At 35.0% G+C, this 18407-nt stretch overlaps 1 protein-coding gene across 1 annotated transcript in view; it reads right to left on the bottom strand.

The window, feature by feature from the left end:
- The window catches only part of ADGRV1 (adhesion G protein-coupled receptor V1), a 556842-nt gene that overhangs the window by 370415 nt on the left and 168020 nt on the right, over positions 1-18407 (bottom strand). The window contains exons 51-59 of the mRNA XM_064376126.1: positions 17911-18130; positions 17374-17578; positions 12414-12560; positions 9322-9577; positions 7855-8057; positions 6166-6342; positions 5615-5797; positions 3509-3688; positions 461-625 (exon numbers count right to left, since the gene is read on the bottom strand). Coding sequence (XP_064232196.1) covers positions 461-625; positions 3509-3688; positions 5615-5797; positions 6166-6342; positions 7855-8057; positions 9322-9577; positions 12414-12560; positions 17374-17578; positions 17911-18130 — 1736 coding nt within the window. The remainder of the gene's footprint in view (positions 1-460; positions 626-3508; positions 3689-5614; positions 5798-6165; positions 6343-7854; positions 8058-9321; positions 9578-12413; positions 12561-17373; positions 17579-17910; positions 18131-18407) is intronic.

Raw genomic sequence — 18407 nt, 5'->3', positions numbered from 1 at the left:
CAACGGTGAACTGGATAAAGAAAACGTAGTAGATATACACCATGAAATACTACAGGGTCATATAAAATAATTAAATCATGTCCTTTGAAGCAACATGGATGTAATTAGGGGCCATTATCCTAAGTGAATTAATGCAGAAACAGGAAACCAAATACCATGTGTTCTCACTTATAACTAGGAGCTAGACAATGGATACACATGGACATAAAGATGGAAACAACAGACACTGGAGACTGCTTGAGGTTGGACGGTGGTAGTGGAGTGTGGGTTGAAAAACTACCTATTGGGTACTGTATTCACTATTTGGGTTTTGGGTTCACTAGAAGCCCAAACCCCAGCATGATGCAATATACCTATGTAATAAACTGGCACAGGTGGTCCCTCAATCTACAATTTTTAAAAAAGAGAAAATCAAAGACAAATTAGGAAAAAATTACAGGAGTCCTAACGCTGACTATACCTCATCAAAATGAAGGGTTCCATTCAAAGGACTAAGGTCATGTTTAGCCTTCTCATCTATAGTCCACTGAAGTCGGACGGTTCCTTTTCCTCCTGGGGACCGGACAACCGTCAATGTCACATATGAATCAGGGTCATCAGATGAAAGGGATTCATCTATCATTACCTGAAAGAAGAAAATTCAGTAAGACAAAACAACAAAAAAAAGAGCAGATAAACAAGTAGAATCTTATTTCTGTTTACAATGACTACAGTTTTAAAATTTAGAATGTTACGTGTTATGATCATATGGCAGAAAAAAATGTTTTACCAATCCCCACTTCTTTTCTATTCTTAGATGCTCAACTAGTTGGCATTTCCTATCTTCTCTTGCAATTAGGTAGACCATGCAACTGAATTCTGACCCTGAGAACAGAGGCAGAAATGATTTATGCTGCTAATACTCTTGCCATAAACTTCTACAACAAGACCACATATCCTCTCCTTTTCCATTTGGCAGGTGAATAGAGAGGACGCCCAGGATCTAGAAGAGGACAGAACCCCAAGATGAACAGAGTCTAGCGTCTGAGAGTCACCAGTTGAAAAGGAGGTGTCCATAAGCATCAGTCAACTGGGCACCCTGGTGCAGGATTCCTGCATAAAGAAGAAATGAACACTAACTATGTGAAGAAACTGAGATTTGCAGGGATCTTTGCTACTACAGTCAAGCTCCACACTTAATACAGACCTAAACTGTCCTCTGAATTATCTGTAGTGTATCTACTTAGTGAGTTAAAGTTCAAAAGTGGTTTTATTAATCTGATACAGAGGAGATTCAATACATTAATTTACCAGCACTATTTGTTTTTTACAGAAGTCCTTATTAACAGATCTAGTTTAAGTGAAGTACATATTGTTGACTGTGAAGCAAAGTCCTCACTGAACGTATATCATCTATCTGTCATATAAATAGAAAATATAACACAATGCTTTCTACTTTCAAGATGGATAGAAGCTTAACATGCAATACAATCTTGTTTTGTTTTATTCATGAGATTTGCGATGATGTCAAGAGCACAGATTGGGAAAAAACTGAAATTAGCATCTATTGTGTGTCAGTTCTTACATATACCTGATCTTGTTAAGCTTCATAGAAACTCATAGAAATCTGAGGGCCAGATATACACATATATTTGGAGATGAGGAGCCTGGAAACAAATTAGGATTATTTTGACTCCACACTGATCATACCACTACTCAGGGATCAGAGATATTTAGCAAGAAAAAAATGGAGAAAATCCATTATATAAGTCTTCAAAACTTTGATTTCATAGATGTAACATTTTAGATTAGGTTTCACAAGTAGATTTCCATGGGTCTCTGCTATTCCCAGGGATGTGATATACTTACCACATTGCCCTTGTGAACAGCTTGTTAATTTTGATGGATTTATGCTAACAGTCTTTTCTCAATGTTCCTCAGCTGTGAATCTAATCTGTGTCACCAAATAATGCTAACAGAATGTTCATTGTGTGCACAATATTGTGTATCTTATTGTTAAAAGATAAACTCCATGCTATCAAAATACTTTTGTGATAAGAAAGATAGAATATACACAAGGAAAGCAGTCACAAAGGGTGGAGCAACAAGCAGCTACTACTATCACCAACAATCATAATAGCCATTGTCACCTAATGAATTAAAGCCCAAGCATGCATGCTTTACATGTTCAACAATACAGTAGGAATTGGGTAACCTAAGTCTTGCCTTTAGACTCTAAGACAAATGGAAAATTTGTAGCTGTAACAATATTAATTTTATTATTAATAAATTTATTATTTATTAATAAATTATTAACAAATTACATATTCATGTGTAATTTTCTGCTGCTTGGGAGATATTCACAGTTGCTCTTTTGTCAATCCAACACTCCTTACAAATACTGCTGCCAATTTTTTTTTTCCCAAGGAAGAGCTCATTGAGCCACAGCAAAAGTTTGTTCTGTGCCTCTTATAGGTCCCATTTTCTTACAAAGTTGAAATTTCAATAGCCAAATCATTAGGCAATTATTTGTTACATTTAAATTTTGGAGTATCCAGGAAGTCTAGCCCTGATAGGCAAGCTGTCAGTCTAGCCTTGCATCCACAGGAAAGTAGAGAGTGGGCATCTCAGCAATTGGTTTATTAATTAAAAGTGATCTATGTGAATTACTGACTACCTATAAGTCATTAAATGAAGGGAATGGTGACATATGGAGCCAGAAAAGTTGCTGAGTATATAGGGATTACCTCATATATTTTTATGGCTAGTTCATACCTTGAAATTTATTTTGAAAGGTAAGGTCATAATGTTATGTCATAGTTATGTAATAATAATGATGATGGAATTTTAGTGTTTTATATTTAAGATGCAGTGATAATTTAGTACGAGGTACCAAACCTGGCTGCACAAATACTTATTTTTCATGATTAATTAGGTTCTCTCTCTCTCTCTCTCTCTCTCTCTCTCTCTCTCTCTCTGTCTCTGAATCAGTAATAATTGGATTCCTTCTTTCAAATCTTGGAAGTAAACAGCCAATGAGAAGTAAGAGAGGAGAAATATAGAGAAATACATGAGCTCGGGGGGTGACTGTGGTGTTTTGTTCTATATAAGTTACAACAGACTAGCATAACATTGGGTAATATAAATCCCTCACCAGGTAAACCCATTGTGGGATATAACACCCAGACCCATGACAGAATCCTGCCTATGGCAAAAATGGTGGTCTGGCAGTAAGGCACACAGAGAATAGATGGTAGGGATGAAAAGTACAACTTAGTCTACTATATCCATAAATAGGAATCTGTTCCCCTTTGTAATTTCCTGATATTAAGAGCTCACATTACTATCAAATTGTGTGCATAGGCTGGAGGACTGGCCCCTAATTCAATAGCCCACTCAAAAGATCTTTGAGAAGAGGCTCATATATGTAGGGTAATACTTTCCAAACAAAAATGAAAGATAGTTTCTACTCAAAATTACTTGAAAAAGTAGCCTGGAACAAGGCATTCCCCCGATATATTTAACTTACAGTCTTTTCTTCAAATCCAAATACTCCAAACGGAGAATCATTTTGTGGAATAACAACAGTTACCACAACATCATCACCAAGTCTGCCACCTCCAGCAACACTGATTAAGGAAATATTGAATGTCTCTGTGAGTTCAAATTCAGCATCATCAATTATGGTGATTTCTATCATTGAAGTAACCTATGAAAGCAAGAAAGGAAGGAAGGAAGAATGAGAAGAAGGAAAAGAGGGAGGAAGAGAGGAAATGAGGAAAGAAACAATGTAATAACAGTTTTTGCTTATATATATATTTTTTAATTTTTTAGTTGAATTTTAAAACATGGTACAAAAAAGTAGATCTTTTTGCTTATTACATTCATAATACTTTTAAAGTTGTGTATATTTATAGCATTTCAGAAGTAAGAAATTTAGTCTATTATTATCAAGGTAAAAAATTGTTGAGGTGATAAGATAGCACTATTTACAATTAAAAACAATAAATCCTTATTCATAAAATTTTTTTAATGTAATGCAGGTTCTAACACCAGTACACAAACATAAAATGCAGTATGCTTGGTATTAACATTACATGATATGAAATTGACATAAAAATTATCATTGTCTTCAACAATCAAAATAAACTCCATTGGTTTCAAATATTGTTCTTACAATGTAGTCAAAAAGAAAGGCAGAAAGAAAACCCAAATTTACTATTCCTGGATGCTTACAATCAAGATTTATTTTAATTATCTGAGTCTATGTTAAAAGCTTTTATAAACTTATAAAAAAATAAAATTTGATCCAGCTTGAAATATCGCTGTTGGTCACAAAAATATTCCAATGTTTCTGACACAGACATTTATCAGAAAAATGAAGTGTCTCTACCTAAATCTACCTAAAACCTTTAATTTAACAACAAAGAAAGGTAAAAAACCTGGGCATCACGCTCAGACATGTAGAAACATGAAAAAAATCAAATGCTCAAATAGAAGCTAATTAAATTTCCTGCACCTCAAATCTGTGCTGTAGAATACAAAGTACCTTCCCTAGAAGATGTGAACTTTAAGAAAAAGCATGATCTTAAGGATGCTGGTTAATGATGGGACTTGAACTTAATACACAGATAAGGTGCTGATAACGTCATTAAAGTTGGAAGGCTGCTTCAATGAATAACCAAAGTATTTGTTTCTGCTTTTAATATAAGAATTTCATTGACTTGCATTTCCCTCTTTTTAATAGGAAATGTTTCAAGTTCTAAATCTGTTTTAAAAGCTCCGGATTTCAAAAATATTGACAATAATAGGCTTTTCTGTGTAGGACAATCTAGATCTGCATGCTCATGTTTTAGCAGCATTTACTGCCCCCACGAGCAACTAATAAGTTGATACATACTCCAGTAATTTGTGTAGCCAAAATCGGGCTACCTGTAGATAGATGTGCTAGTTGAAGTTACTAACATTTTCATGGTTGTTCATATACCTTTTTCACTTACTGACAAAAAATTGCATGAAAACATCTTATTCTTACATATTACAAAATGCCAAGTTTACAAAATTTGTAATTCTTGGAGAATGTCATATAATTTTTAAGACTGGTTAGCCTAAATCTAGAATATTGGTTTTCAGTTTTTCAGGTTTTAACTATTTTGTTCATTTTCTCTTATTTTAGTCATTTTTAAAATTATAAATGACATTTTAGATATTAAATAAAAACTGTGTAAACTTTTAGTGCAAATTCTAAATAAATATCTATATTTACTAGCATTAAGAAACAAAATAAAAGATGGAAGAAACTAAAGTCCACAAGAATAGTCCAGTTTATCAGATAGTTTTCCATACATTGTTAGTCACTTCTAAGTCAATTATTATCCTATTTTGTAACTTCTGTTTATTTTAAATAAAACTGGGGTGGGGGTTCAGAAAAGGGTAAGATTGTTGTATCTTCATAGTCTCTTCCTATGCCCATTAATAAATTGTATTTTAATTAATAATATTTCTGATTGACTTAACATAGAAACATTTAGAGTATAACGTATTTAGCAATCACTAATGTGCATTTATTTGGTGGATGTCTACAAAATGTCTGAAGTACAACCCAAATAGGCTAATATGTTAATGATTGGCTTACTTGTCTATCTGCAAATTCAAGAATCCCATGAGATGGTTTAAAGTCTTCCAGTCCAGCACTGTCCGGCGATGCTTTCCAATAAACATTTACTGCCCCAAAGCTTCCAGCCAGCCGGACTACAGGAACTTGAAGAACATTCAAGGGTGCAGGCACCTCATAGGCAGTAATAACTTCCCCAGAGCCCTTTAAGTAAAGAATGTAAGTTGAAAGGCAAGATAAAGTGGCAACTCTCATTAAGTCATCTTTCTAAAGTTATTGCTTTGACTTAACTTTCTATACTTCACCCTTCAAAGTAGAAATTAAGTCAGATATAAGTGTATAAAATGTCTCCTGAACTCATATTTAATGTAATAAAAGTATCATTGTTTAATCCTTTGCTCTAGCTCAGAGAGACCTAAGAATTAGTTTATAAGACAAATCTACCTAGTTATCTATTTAAAATTAAAAACAGGCAAAGCTAACTGTTTTGCAGAAAATATATTATAAAATACTGGCCAAATCAGCAGGGAGAGGTTTCTGTATGACTGTAAACAAATGAAAGCTCATCTCACTCTGGTAGCATGAAACATAAAAATTCCTCTGGGATCATCATTTTCTTCTATCATTATCTCAGCTATTTCCATTCCAGGCCTCTGGACACTTGGTTGTCCTGCAGAGAAGTCAGAGTTCACCAGGTTCACCTCAGTGATAGTGACAATAAATCCTTCCTCCAATTCAGGAACGTCATCCTGGGGGATGGGGAAAAATGGTGTTTTGTTTTTTTTTTAAGATATTTAACTTGCATTTAATATTTTATATTTTTCAGTAAGGAAATAATTGACTTTATTCACAGAGACGAGTAGTTCTGTCAAACATAAAAAAGATACTCGTTATATTTTACTACCTTCCCACTGACAACTTGAGAATCTATGGAATATTCTAGCTCACTGGTGATCTGGTGATGTTTCAATAGAATCTTCACACTCATTAGCAAATAAAATAATTTTTAAAAGTCTATCCTGAAATGTTGACGATATTCTATTGTAGGTTTTACATATTTAATATCCCAAAAGAAAATTCAGGAAATACTGGTAAATGCTACATACATTTTAAAGTGAAAGCTCTAGACTTGAAAATCTAGATATAAGCCTATATTTAATTTTTTGAAATCTCTTACTTTGTTTTGCATAATAAAAAATTTCCCTGAGGCGGGCAGATCACGAGGTCAAGAGATCGAGACCATCCTGGCCAACATGGTGAAACCCCGTTTCTACTAAAAATACAAAAAATAGCCGGGCATGGTGGCACATGCCTGTGGTCCCAGCTACTCGGGAGGCTGAGGTGGAAGAATCGCTTGAATCCAGGAGGCAGACATTGCAGTGAGCCGAGATTGCGCCATTGCACTCCAGCTTGGCGAGCAAGACTCTGTCTCAAAAAAAAAAAAAAAATTTCCAAAGATAAAAAATACTCTAAAAAGGGGGGAAAACCCTCATTTCTATCCCATCCTTTATATCTTTCTCAGATTATACTCTTCAGAAGATACTATTACCTAAAGCCACTAATATCACTATTAGTAATACTAACATTATTATATAATACATATTTATTTAATAATATATAACATATTTATGGTATATAATATATAATATTTATATAATATAAAACGTATTTATTATTTTATAATATTATTAACACTAATCTACTATTAACCACTTTCAATTTCTTGTACATCATAATGGATATATTCACATATTCTCCTCCTCTTGTTCTCTGTTTTTCTCTCTATATATATACATATATGAATAAATTCAGATAGCTAAAATCAGATCTAAATGATCTGAAGACTAATTCTGATTCAAGGAATCATATCATGAAAGGAAAATACTGTCCTATTAAATGAATAATAAAAATAAATAGATTGATTTAGGCATTTCATTTGCTGTCGTCAGTTTAAAAACTGACAAACCAAAATTACAGTGGATCTAATCAGATACAATTAATCTATATTCAGTGCTTCAACATTCATTCAAACAATATTCCAGTTTAAGAATAAATAAAAATAATAGACATCATTTTTGCCAGTTATAGAATATTCATTCATTAGTAAATATTTAGCCAGGCGGGAACATTAGAATACTTACATTTTTATGTTTAAAAGAGTCCTTTTATAAAAAAAAGATTTTTACCTACAAGAGCATCACAATTTTATTTAAGAGTATTTTCCTTTCTTTTAGATCACATTCATTGCAGCCCTGACTCACCGGCAAAATGGAAACTTTGGCATGAGCTTCTTTTATGTTTTCTTTCATTATTATTATCGTTTCTTGCAACACATAATCTTCATTCTCAGTAGCTTGATTATCGACATGCAGTAAGAAGTTGGGTTGAGCTCTCAAGTGAATGGCAATATCCCCAAGTAGTCCTTTATCTCGAGCTATTTGTAACTGAAGAGTGCTGGTGTTTTCTGTGAGGGAAACATGCCACAGGTAAATACGCTTTTCTATTTGCTGTCAGTGCTGTTCCAAGTACCTAGAGTGGAACGCTCTGCTATATCTCTTGTAGACAGTTAAGAAAAAGAAGTAAAACAAAGACAACTTATACTCCCAAGGATTATTCCGGGCTTGGTCTTCCTGCTTCCCAAAGTTGGTCAGAGAATCACCATCAACTCCTTGCATTATACACCAGCTCTAATCCCCCACTTCTGACTCTCTAAAGCACCCTCCTATGTTGCACCTGTCATACACTTTAACAGAAATTGCTGCAAAGTCTTAGGGAAGTGCGGATACACAGGTTGAGCAGAGATGATGATTATAAATGCTCAAAAGAAACTTCAAAAAATGAAAAATTATATACACAAAGTCATCATTTAATGACTAATCATTAAGAGTGATTTTGTTCTTACAGTGACGTGTCTATCACAAGGCTCAAAGTACTTCACAGCACCTAAATTTTATTTCAGTGTTTAAATTTTTAAAAACTTATTTTTCCATATTAAAGTTCCAGGAACATAACAATATAACTACACAATATCCTTCGCAAACTAACATATGAACAGAAATACCACACGTTCTCATTTATATTTCTCATTGACTATTCAAATGAAAGGTACTTGAAAGCTGGATGTCCATGTTATTATGTAAAAATTTTAGAACCTTCACATAGTTTATTCTAAATACATACTTATTATATATAACTTTTTATTTAAGTAAGTCAAATGACCTATATCTACAAAAATCTATTTCTCCAGCAGCTAATATGAATAATTATTTGGGTGACGATTTTAGTACTCAAAATTTTGAGAAACCACTGTACACTGCACAGGATAAAATTATTCTAATTACTATTTTGGATTAAACAATTAATACCTTTAGTGCATGTACATTTTACTATGTTGCTCATTGTTGTCTGTGACTATTGAAAATCTACAGAAAGTGATGCTAAGTGAAGAAAGAGAACATAAGAAGGACAAAAAAGAAAAAGTAAAATAAAAAAACAGTCACCTCTACTGCACTGACAACTAAAATATTAATATTTATATTATAATGTATCTTTTAAAAGATACATTTCCTATAACATTATTACTAGATGGTTTCACATGATCACAAAATTTAACAATAAACAAAAAGGACTGAGTATGACCTGTCAAACTGAAAAAGTTTCCTTATAAATATTAAAATTATCCAATAAAGCTTCTCATTAAAACTTGAAAAATATTTAACAAGCTTTACCTTTAGGCTCTGTTACTCTAATGAAGACAGACTCAGCATGCCAGCCCACCAAGCCATAAGGTGAGTCATTGGGCAAAGTTGTTATAATAGACTTGCTTCTGTCCTGATCAATAGTAGCACCTTTAGATGAGTCCTCAACCTCTTCTGTGGTGATATGGGTGAGTGTTACAATCACAACCTCTGATAACTCTGGTATATTATCAGCAAGAATAGTCAGAGTGATTGTTGACAGTGCCTGGCCTTCAGTAAATGAAATCTAGAATTTTAAAGAAAGATGTTATTTATTTTGTTATTTTGTTACTATGTAGTAAGAATATTTAAAAATTTGATTTTCTTTTACTATAACTTAAATCATAAGAGATATTTAAGCAACATAATAATATGATTCTACAAATCAAATGCCTTTCACATTAACAGAAGATTGTTAGGAAAAATGAAAAAGTAAACCATTTATAAACTTTAAGCTAATTAAAAAAAAAAACAAAACTATGTAGCCAAACTGTCAAATCCTGGACTCAAATCCTAGAGTCTGAATTCCATTCTAAGATAAAGTATATAGGCTCTCTGGGAATCTAAGTTCTAGATATCGTATGTAAAGATCCATAAAAATAAAATAAGGTGGCATACTAGTTTAAAATTTTTTCTCTACAAAACTTGCCTGGATTGTTATTTCCTTTCACTAAACTCTGAAGAGATATATCATTAAGCAATGAATCAACTAAAACACAGGTGGTGAGAGAAAGATAGGGAAAGATGCAAATCATAGCATCTCTCTCCTCCTTTTGTGTCTCTCCTGTCTAAAGAGTCAAATCCAAATTTGCTAAAAAGTATCTGAAGTCCTTGCTGATAGGACTTCTTGAATGTCATTTTCCATTGTTTCCCACCTCACACACCTCTCCAGCAATGCAGCTACAAACTATTTATAATTATTCCAACTAGCATTATAGGCTTATGCATCTACCTTTGCTGACATTCATCTTTCCACCTGGAAAAGGCAATGGAGAATATAAATTCAAGAGCTCTATTCAGTCTATCACTGATGGACATATAGGTTGATTCCATGTCTTTGCTATTGTGAAGAGTACTGCAATGAACATACATATGCATGTGTCTTTATCACAGAATGATTTATATTCCTTTGGGTATATACTCAGTAATGGGATTGCTGTGTTGAATGGTATTTCTGTCTTTAGGTACGCAGCCGCAAAAGAAAAATGTGATCCTGTCCTTTGCAGGGGTATGGATGGAGCTGGAGGCCATTATCCTTAGCAAACTAACATATGAACAGAAATATCACATGTTCTCACTTATAAGTGGGAGCTAAATGATGAGAACACAGAGGGAAAAGCCACACATTGGGGCTTATTCAAGGATTGAGGGTGGGAGAAGGGAGAGGATCAGGAAAAATAACTAATGGGTACTAGACTTAATACCTGGGTGATGAAATGATCTGTACAACAAAACCCCATGACACAAGTTTACCTATGTAACAAACCTGCACATGTACCCCTGGACTTATATAAAAGTTAAATAAATTCAAGACCTTTATTAATAAAATCAGAGGTCAGAAAAGTACTGCCCAATGGCCAAACCCATTTGTCATAAATGAAGTTTTACTGGAACACAACCAAGCTCATTCAGTTGCATACTATCACTATCTATATTATCTGCTAATATTGCTTATATTGTCTAGCACAATTCTACTACACTAAGTTACTAATTCACTACTAAGTAGTAGTCAAAGAGACCAAATGACTCACAAAGCCTAAAATATTTACTATCTGGCCCTTTGAAGAAAAGAAATGTACTAGCTCCCTGAATGAAATAATTAATTCTTCCAAAATACAGTCTATGTTTAAGGTACCATTATCATCATATATTTAAATTGGAAATAATTATAATCATGTTTATATAAGAAATTATAATTGGGGAAATATAAATTGGAACATATAGAACCTGACAGACACAACTTAGTTTTGGTAACTTACATAAAGTAAATATTAAATGCAATAGAATTTGCTATAACATTCTTAATATACAGAAACCATGATATACACCTGTCCTTTTTTTGAGACAATTCCATGAGAGTTCCTTTAAAAGAACTCTTCAGAGAAGCAATTGGGCAATATACACAGACTAATCTATGAAACCGAAAGCAAGCCAAGAAGACAATCCATCTTACAGCTAGGAACAAAAGGCTCTCTGAGCCCTCTTGTTAGTAATGTACTTATTTGGCTCATTCTGATTCCATTCTTGAACCTCAGCTCCAACTTCATACTATCCTCTGGTAATGGATAATGTTGTCCTCTGGCCAGATCCCTTCTCTGGACTATTGTACCCATCCTTCAGCTGCTAGTTAACAAAAGCTTCTGTGCTCCTCATTGAGAATTGCCCTTTGCTACAGCAAATGGTCTCACTCAGTGTTATACCCTGAAGGTTGCCTGAAGTCAAGGACTGCTAAAATGGGGATGCCAATGGCTCAGCTTTAAACTGGGAACAACTCCTAAGGACCAACTCATCTCCTAAACTCGGGTGCAATCAACCTCAGTTGCAATCACCTGTGGACCAACTTCTCCCTCTGCACATCCTCACCTTCCTCACATCCTCATAGAGGTATCTCCCTAAAATCCTTCTGTCTACAACTCTCAATCTCAGAGTCTATTTACAGGAAAGCCAACCTATATCCCTCCACAATTCAGATTTACTTTTCCATAAGTCTGACTGTTTTACACAGACTTGTTCCCTACTTACTACTTTCATTTTGCCTAAATTTGGAAACCACATTTTGATCCTTATTTGGTTGATTTTAATCTTTCTGACAATGTAACACACCCACAATGTGGCCAACCAATGTACTAAAACTCAAAAAGAATGACTTTTTAAAGGATAATTTTGATTTCATAAAAATTAAAAAAGAATACCTACAATAAGAAAACTAACCTTAAATTGTATCCCTCTCTAAGATGACTAGTAGCACTCCAATGTTGACATGGTCAAACTCAAACACTTCATCCATAAGGCAGGATTTGGTCCCATATATCACTAGTAACCATAATTTTAAAATGCCTCCTATAACTTTGTAAATTACATACCACTCCTGAGGTAGGAAATATATCACTAATACTTCCATCAGCTTCCCATGCTACGGTTATACGACCATATGTTCCTTTCAAGCGTTCAACGTTCAAGGTTACTAGGCTATCTTGCTCCATTTCTTCCACTTGCTTATATAATGAATTCTGGAAAAATACACAGAAAGTCACAAGGGGTTACCTGAAATTACCTAAGCAGACTTTTTTTTGTCTCATGTTATTATGAATTTACAAAGTTCATGGTCCTAAGCAACATGATATTGTTAAGTGAAAAACAACAATTAAAAAACAGCCATATAGAATGTCCATGATTTAAAACACACGTTTGAATAAGTAAAAGATTCAGTGAAAGTAAACAAAAATGTTAATTGTTATAGGATTATTTTTATTTTTGTGTTTCTGTTTCTATAGTTTTCAAATTTTGCTCAGTGAACACATATTACTTCTATACTCAGAAAGCATGTACTTTCATAAAAGTATTCATAGCATGTAAAAAGTTTGTAGAAGAGAAAGGACATAGAGTCAAGAGAGCAGAAAAGCCTTTTTCCCATGTGTAACCTCTGGCAATTCCTCTGCGTCTTTGTTTCCTATTTGTAAAATAAGAGTTTGACCTATATGGTTTCCAATATCCCATCCATGTGCAACAATGTCATGAGAACTAGAGCTTTCTCCCTGATCATTTGAAAATGTCTCTCATCCTTAAATTCATATGCTCTGAAATGTTTCGGTGGGCTATTCTGTCCCCATTGATGGTGTTTCATCCTTAGCTCATGGCCTTTATAACTGTTTTTCCTGCCAGAAATATTCCTTTCCCTTATGATAGAATTCCTTACTTTCTTTCTTCTTCTCATCTATGCTTGCTAGCCTCTTTCTTTTGTCCCAAACTAATATCTATTTCTGTGTCACTGCAACATTCTTCACCAAACATACATATCTCTTGCCAGCCATTTCATGAACTGTTCCTCAAAAAGAATGCTTCAAAGAATCTCTTCTTGCAATACCTCTGGTTTTTCCATATGCAATAAAGCAAGAATATGGAGTGTAAAGATTTTTTAAAATCTTTCCATTCATGTTACTATGATAACTTGAAAAGAGATTCACCCATAAATTTCTTAAAACTTAAGAGAGCTTCTACTTAGAATGCTAATGAGTAGAGATCTTGTCCTTTAGCAATATTTTACACAGCATTTTAACACACTGTTACAGATGTTACATAGTAATAAAATCTTGCTCTAGGCAATCAAACATTCCTAAATAAAAGCCTTGATTTTAAAATACGCATATTATTTATTCACAAAAGACAATGCCTTTTTAAAAAGCCAGCTCTCTCTGGCTCCATGCCCTCCATTAATGAGGGTTAGTAAAATGAGCACTTCATGCAGCCAGAAAATACTCGAGAAATTCTCATTATCTACTAAATCTCCTCTTGAAATGAGATTGTCCAGACATAAAAGACTTGTAATGAAGAATTCTACTGAACAGATTGAAAGAATTCAGTATCTACTGGCAAGTATTAAATAACAGTGATTTTTATGTCTCTAGAACAATTTTGGAACAATCTTCATAAAGGGAAATGTACCATGCTCAAACAGTTGAGGAATAGCATGTGCTCTCCATCTGCCACAAGGCTGCAGGGTGAGAAGATGGAATCAAACAGCAGAGCATGTCGGATCTCACCCCATGAAGCCCAGCTCTGCCCTATACATTTGTATAAGGCCTTGAGAAGGCCTTGTAAGTATTCTGCCTCTCCCACAGAATGACAGGTTTATCCTAAGTCCCTAGTATGTGCCAGGCATTTTCTGGGTACAAGGATAAAGCTGTGAATGCAGCAGTGTCCCAGCTCTCACACTCTTCAATTCTAGTAAACAAACAAACAGACAAAAAACCTGATGATAGACAAGCTAGTCAATTACAAATGTCACAAAGAAGAAACTAATAAGGATAAAAATATACAGAATGAAGGAGGGGAGCTGCAATTTTCCATCAGTGCAGATATTTCTGATAAGGTGTCATTTTGCAGAGATATGAAGAAAAGGAAGAAAGAAGTGAGTACCTAATGCAAATAGGGGTCCCCCTGTTTCTTTCTAACTCTCCCCAGCCACAATCCAGTTCATGTCCTAAGGTTGTACTGTCCTTCACGGTAGTCACAGGCCACATGTGGCTACTGACTGATTGAAATGTAGTTAGTGTAGCTAGTCTATAAGCGTAAAATGCACAATAGAGTTTGAAGATAAGATACAAGAAAATGTCAAACATTTCCTCAATAATTTTAGGTTAATTCTATGTTGAAATAATATTTGATATATTGGGTTAAATAAAATATATTAAAACCAATGACCAGCTTCTTTCTGCTTTTTAAAAAATGTAGGCTGCTAGAAAACTTAAATTTACATATGTGGCACACATTATACCTCTATTGGGCAGAGATGGCTCAGAGGAAGCTGATTTTTGCTTAGCTCCAGGGATGGGCCAGACTGAGTAGCAGTGTAAACTTCTGACCCTTGCATGCAATAGACACAAGACTTTAAGCACGTCCAAAATGCCTCATGTTATCCCCTAAACCTGCTCTTCCTATAGTCAACCATATCTCAGTGAACAGCAAATTCATGCTTCCCATAGCTCCATCATTTATTGCTCTATTACTGCAGTAACTCCTAACTGGTCTATTTTTGTCCTTGCCCAATTACAATCTATTCTCTATACTATGGTCAGACTTGTTCCTTCCAAAATGTGAGTCATATCATTCACTTTTCTACTCCACCCCCTTCAAAGGCTCTCTAATTCCCTCAGAAACCAAATTCACTACAGTGCTACTGGGCTTGTGCAGGAAAGTGTTCACACAGCAGACCTGACTGCTATCCTTAAAGGCTTGCTCACAGGTCGGCTCTCTGCTGGTGTCTGGGAACTTGGATTTCAGGAGAGTTCCCACCATTCCCAGAACTGTTAAGTAGCTCCCAATTGCCTAAACTGCATAGTAAATGTGGTTTATGCTGAACATTCATTTTCTTTCTGAGAGTCTAGAATTTTGGTATGTGCCAGGCAGAGGGTGCCTGCATGATCAGACCCCAGTTAAAAACCTGGATACTGAGTTCCTATTATGCTTCCCTGGTTGGCAATATTTTATACATGCTGTGACAACTCAATGCTGGGGAATTAAGTGTTTCCTGTGTCAATGGATGGTGGGGATGGGGAGGTGGGGAGGAAAGTTAGGGGATGGAGGTGTTGGCAGGGGAATCTTAGAAGTTTGCCCTGACTTTCTCTGGACTTTACTCCATGAGCTTTTTCCCTTCAATGATTTTATTTTGTATTCTTTCCTGTAATAAATCATAGCCATGGGTATGACTAAATGCTAGGTCCTGTGAGTCCTCTTAGTGACTCATTGAAACCATGGGTAGTCACAGAGATCCCCGACACAAAGCCCTGGCCCTGCACCTGTTGAACATCATCCCCTATCACATGCAGACATCAGCCACAGTGGCCTCCTTGTTGCTCCAGATGGGCAGGGCTGCACTGCAGGGCCTTTGCTCTTGCTGCTCGGTCCTTCTGCTTTAAACATTCCCACTCCAGATATTACATAGCTCACACCCTCATCCCCCACCAGTCTTTGTCCTTCTGTCATTTCCTCCAAATAGCCCTTACTGATCATCCTATTTTAGATTTCCCCACATACAATCTCCACTCCCTCCCTCCCTCCCTTGCATTCTCCATCTGCCTTCCCTGCCTAACATTTCTTCATAGTACTTAAAACCATCAGATATAGTATATATATTCTTATGTCTGTGTTTACTGTCGGTCCCCCTTGCCCTCTCTAGAATTTAAGGACCATGAAAATAAAGAACTTTACTGTTTCATTTTCTAACATGACTCTAGCAGCATCTAAAACAGCATCCGGTACCTAACAGTCATTTGTTAAATATCTGCTGCATGAATTAACGAATGAATGAGTGACTGGGCTTATTACCCAGTTCTGGACAATTAGACATAAGCCATTTTCTAGAAGCTTTTGGGAAATTTCTTCCTTACCTTGAGAATCACATAAAACATCTCTCTCTCCTCAACTGAACATGAACAAGAACGTAGAAACCTTAACAATAACATCAGCTTTCAAACAACCAAACGAAAGTCAATTTTGTGATGGCAAAGAAGAGAGATGGAAACAACTTTAGCCATAATGACATAGAGTATCCAACTAACTCTGAAGCTCACCTTCTCCAAGGACAAGCTCTTAGTGTGTAGATCAATTTGAGTTAGGTTTTCCTTATATGAAAAATATTTCAGAGAAAGATACATGATAGCTGCAGCTATAACTCAAATTAAGAAGAATTCACTTTGCCAAAATGACTAAATGATGCAAATAACAGATGTTCTTTTGCTTGCCGATAAAGAAATATGAAGTCTGGGCATGGGAGTGACTTAGGATTTGCATGGTTCTCTTTCCTCAGGAAAAGACATTTACATGTGTCCAACATACACATAGTTACAACCCTCTCTCTTTGCTCTACCTTCCCCCACCCCACTTCTCATTCTCCTCCCCTCTCCACATAAGTAACAAAAGCATAATAGGACAGTAATATATTTGTATATGATGTGTATAATATTACACAGTTTATATTGTATTTAGAATCTTGCTCTCTGGTAACAGGGCTAACAACAGAGCCAAACTTTTAGACCAAGATCAACTTGTAACATTTCCAAGTTAATCCTATAAAAGCAATCCAAAAATAACAACGAAAAAATTAGGATAAGTTAACTCAGGGAGTCTAGTGTGTAAGACTGTAAATTGCAAAACTTCAGTAGAATTCACCCTAGAATGCAGCATAAAAGGGAGGCAGGGGAAAGGGAAGGGAGAGAGGCTGATGATACTCAATTTATGACTAGCTAAATGCTAATAACAGCTAATACACAAACACAATAAATAAAAAATTTTCCATTGCAAGTGTGGGGTCTTTAGTGTCATTACCTGAGCGAATGCAACAATTCCATAGGCGTCATCATTAGACAGAATGGTTATTGTTACAGAACCATTAATACCAATTTCTGCTCCTCCTTTGGGATTTTTAAGTTGAACTTTGAAGGATTCTTCTTCTTCTGGAACTGTATCATCAAGGATATTTACTGCTATTGTAGCTTCTCTGTCACCAGGTTCAAATATCAGCTCGCCTGAACTACCATAAGAAGTATATATAAAATAAGTCAACTACAACAAATTTAACATATATACATAGTAGACTACTCATAAAGTTACCATTACATTAACTGATATTAAAGGTTTGGATGAATCGCAACATTTCGTAAATAAAATTTTAATCCAAAATATTCATGTAATACTGATTAACTTGGTAGAAAAGATATTAGAAATATGGATAATAATCGAATTTCAGGCTGGTAAATAGCTCTTATATTTTGTATATTTTTCCGTCATTAAAGACTTGGAAATGAGGTGTCATACAAAATTACGGTGAGCATAAAGGTACTTAGAATAAAATGTTGAACCTACCTAGGAATAAAGTCAGACTGGCTGGAAATGTAGACTAGTTCATATATATGTGAATGAGCTCCCACTAAAGCTATTAAATTCTTGCTTGAATTAATGGACTTTACTATAACAGAAGCCACATCATAAGCAGAAGGTACTTCCAGAACAAAAGAGAATTGATTAAGCTCCAAATTCCAGCAGTAAAGAGCAGACATATCTTGGCCAATAAGAAGTACGTGGGCTGCAGGAAGGAAAGAAAAGACAACTTGAGTGAGATGTAAACTGTCACCTCCCACACTCCCTGCATTGGTTCCAAAGCAAAATCTTCCAAAATCTCAAAGTTCCCTTGTGATGTCTGAGGTATCTAAATACACTTCAATTTCTGAAATAACAGGAATTGATAATAAATAATAATTTTTTAAGTGCTTTGGAATGATCAAGCCAGCTTGATGAGGTAGCCACACTCATCTAATAAAAAAGAAATTACTGGCTGCTAAAACCAAACCTAATTTTAAACT

The sequence above is a fragment of the Aotus nancymaae genome, unplaced genomic scaffold (genome assembly GCF_030222135.1).
Source record: "Aotus nancymaae isolate 86718 unplaced genomic scaffold, 86718_ANA_hifiasm-v0.15.2.pri h1tg000014l, whole genome shotgun sequence".
Taxonomy (NCBI): Eukaryota; Metazoa; Chordata; class Mammalia; order Primates; family Aotidae; genus Aotus; species Aotus nancymaae.
Note: the sequence above shows the minus strand (reverse complement) of the source record. Positions and strands in the feature narration are given on the sequence as shown.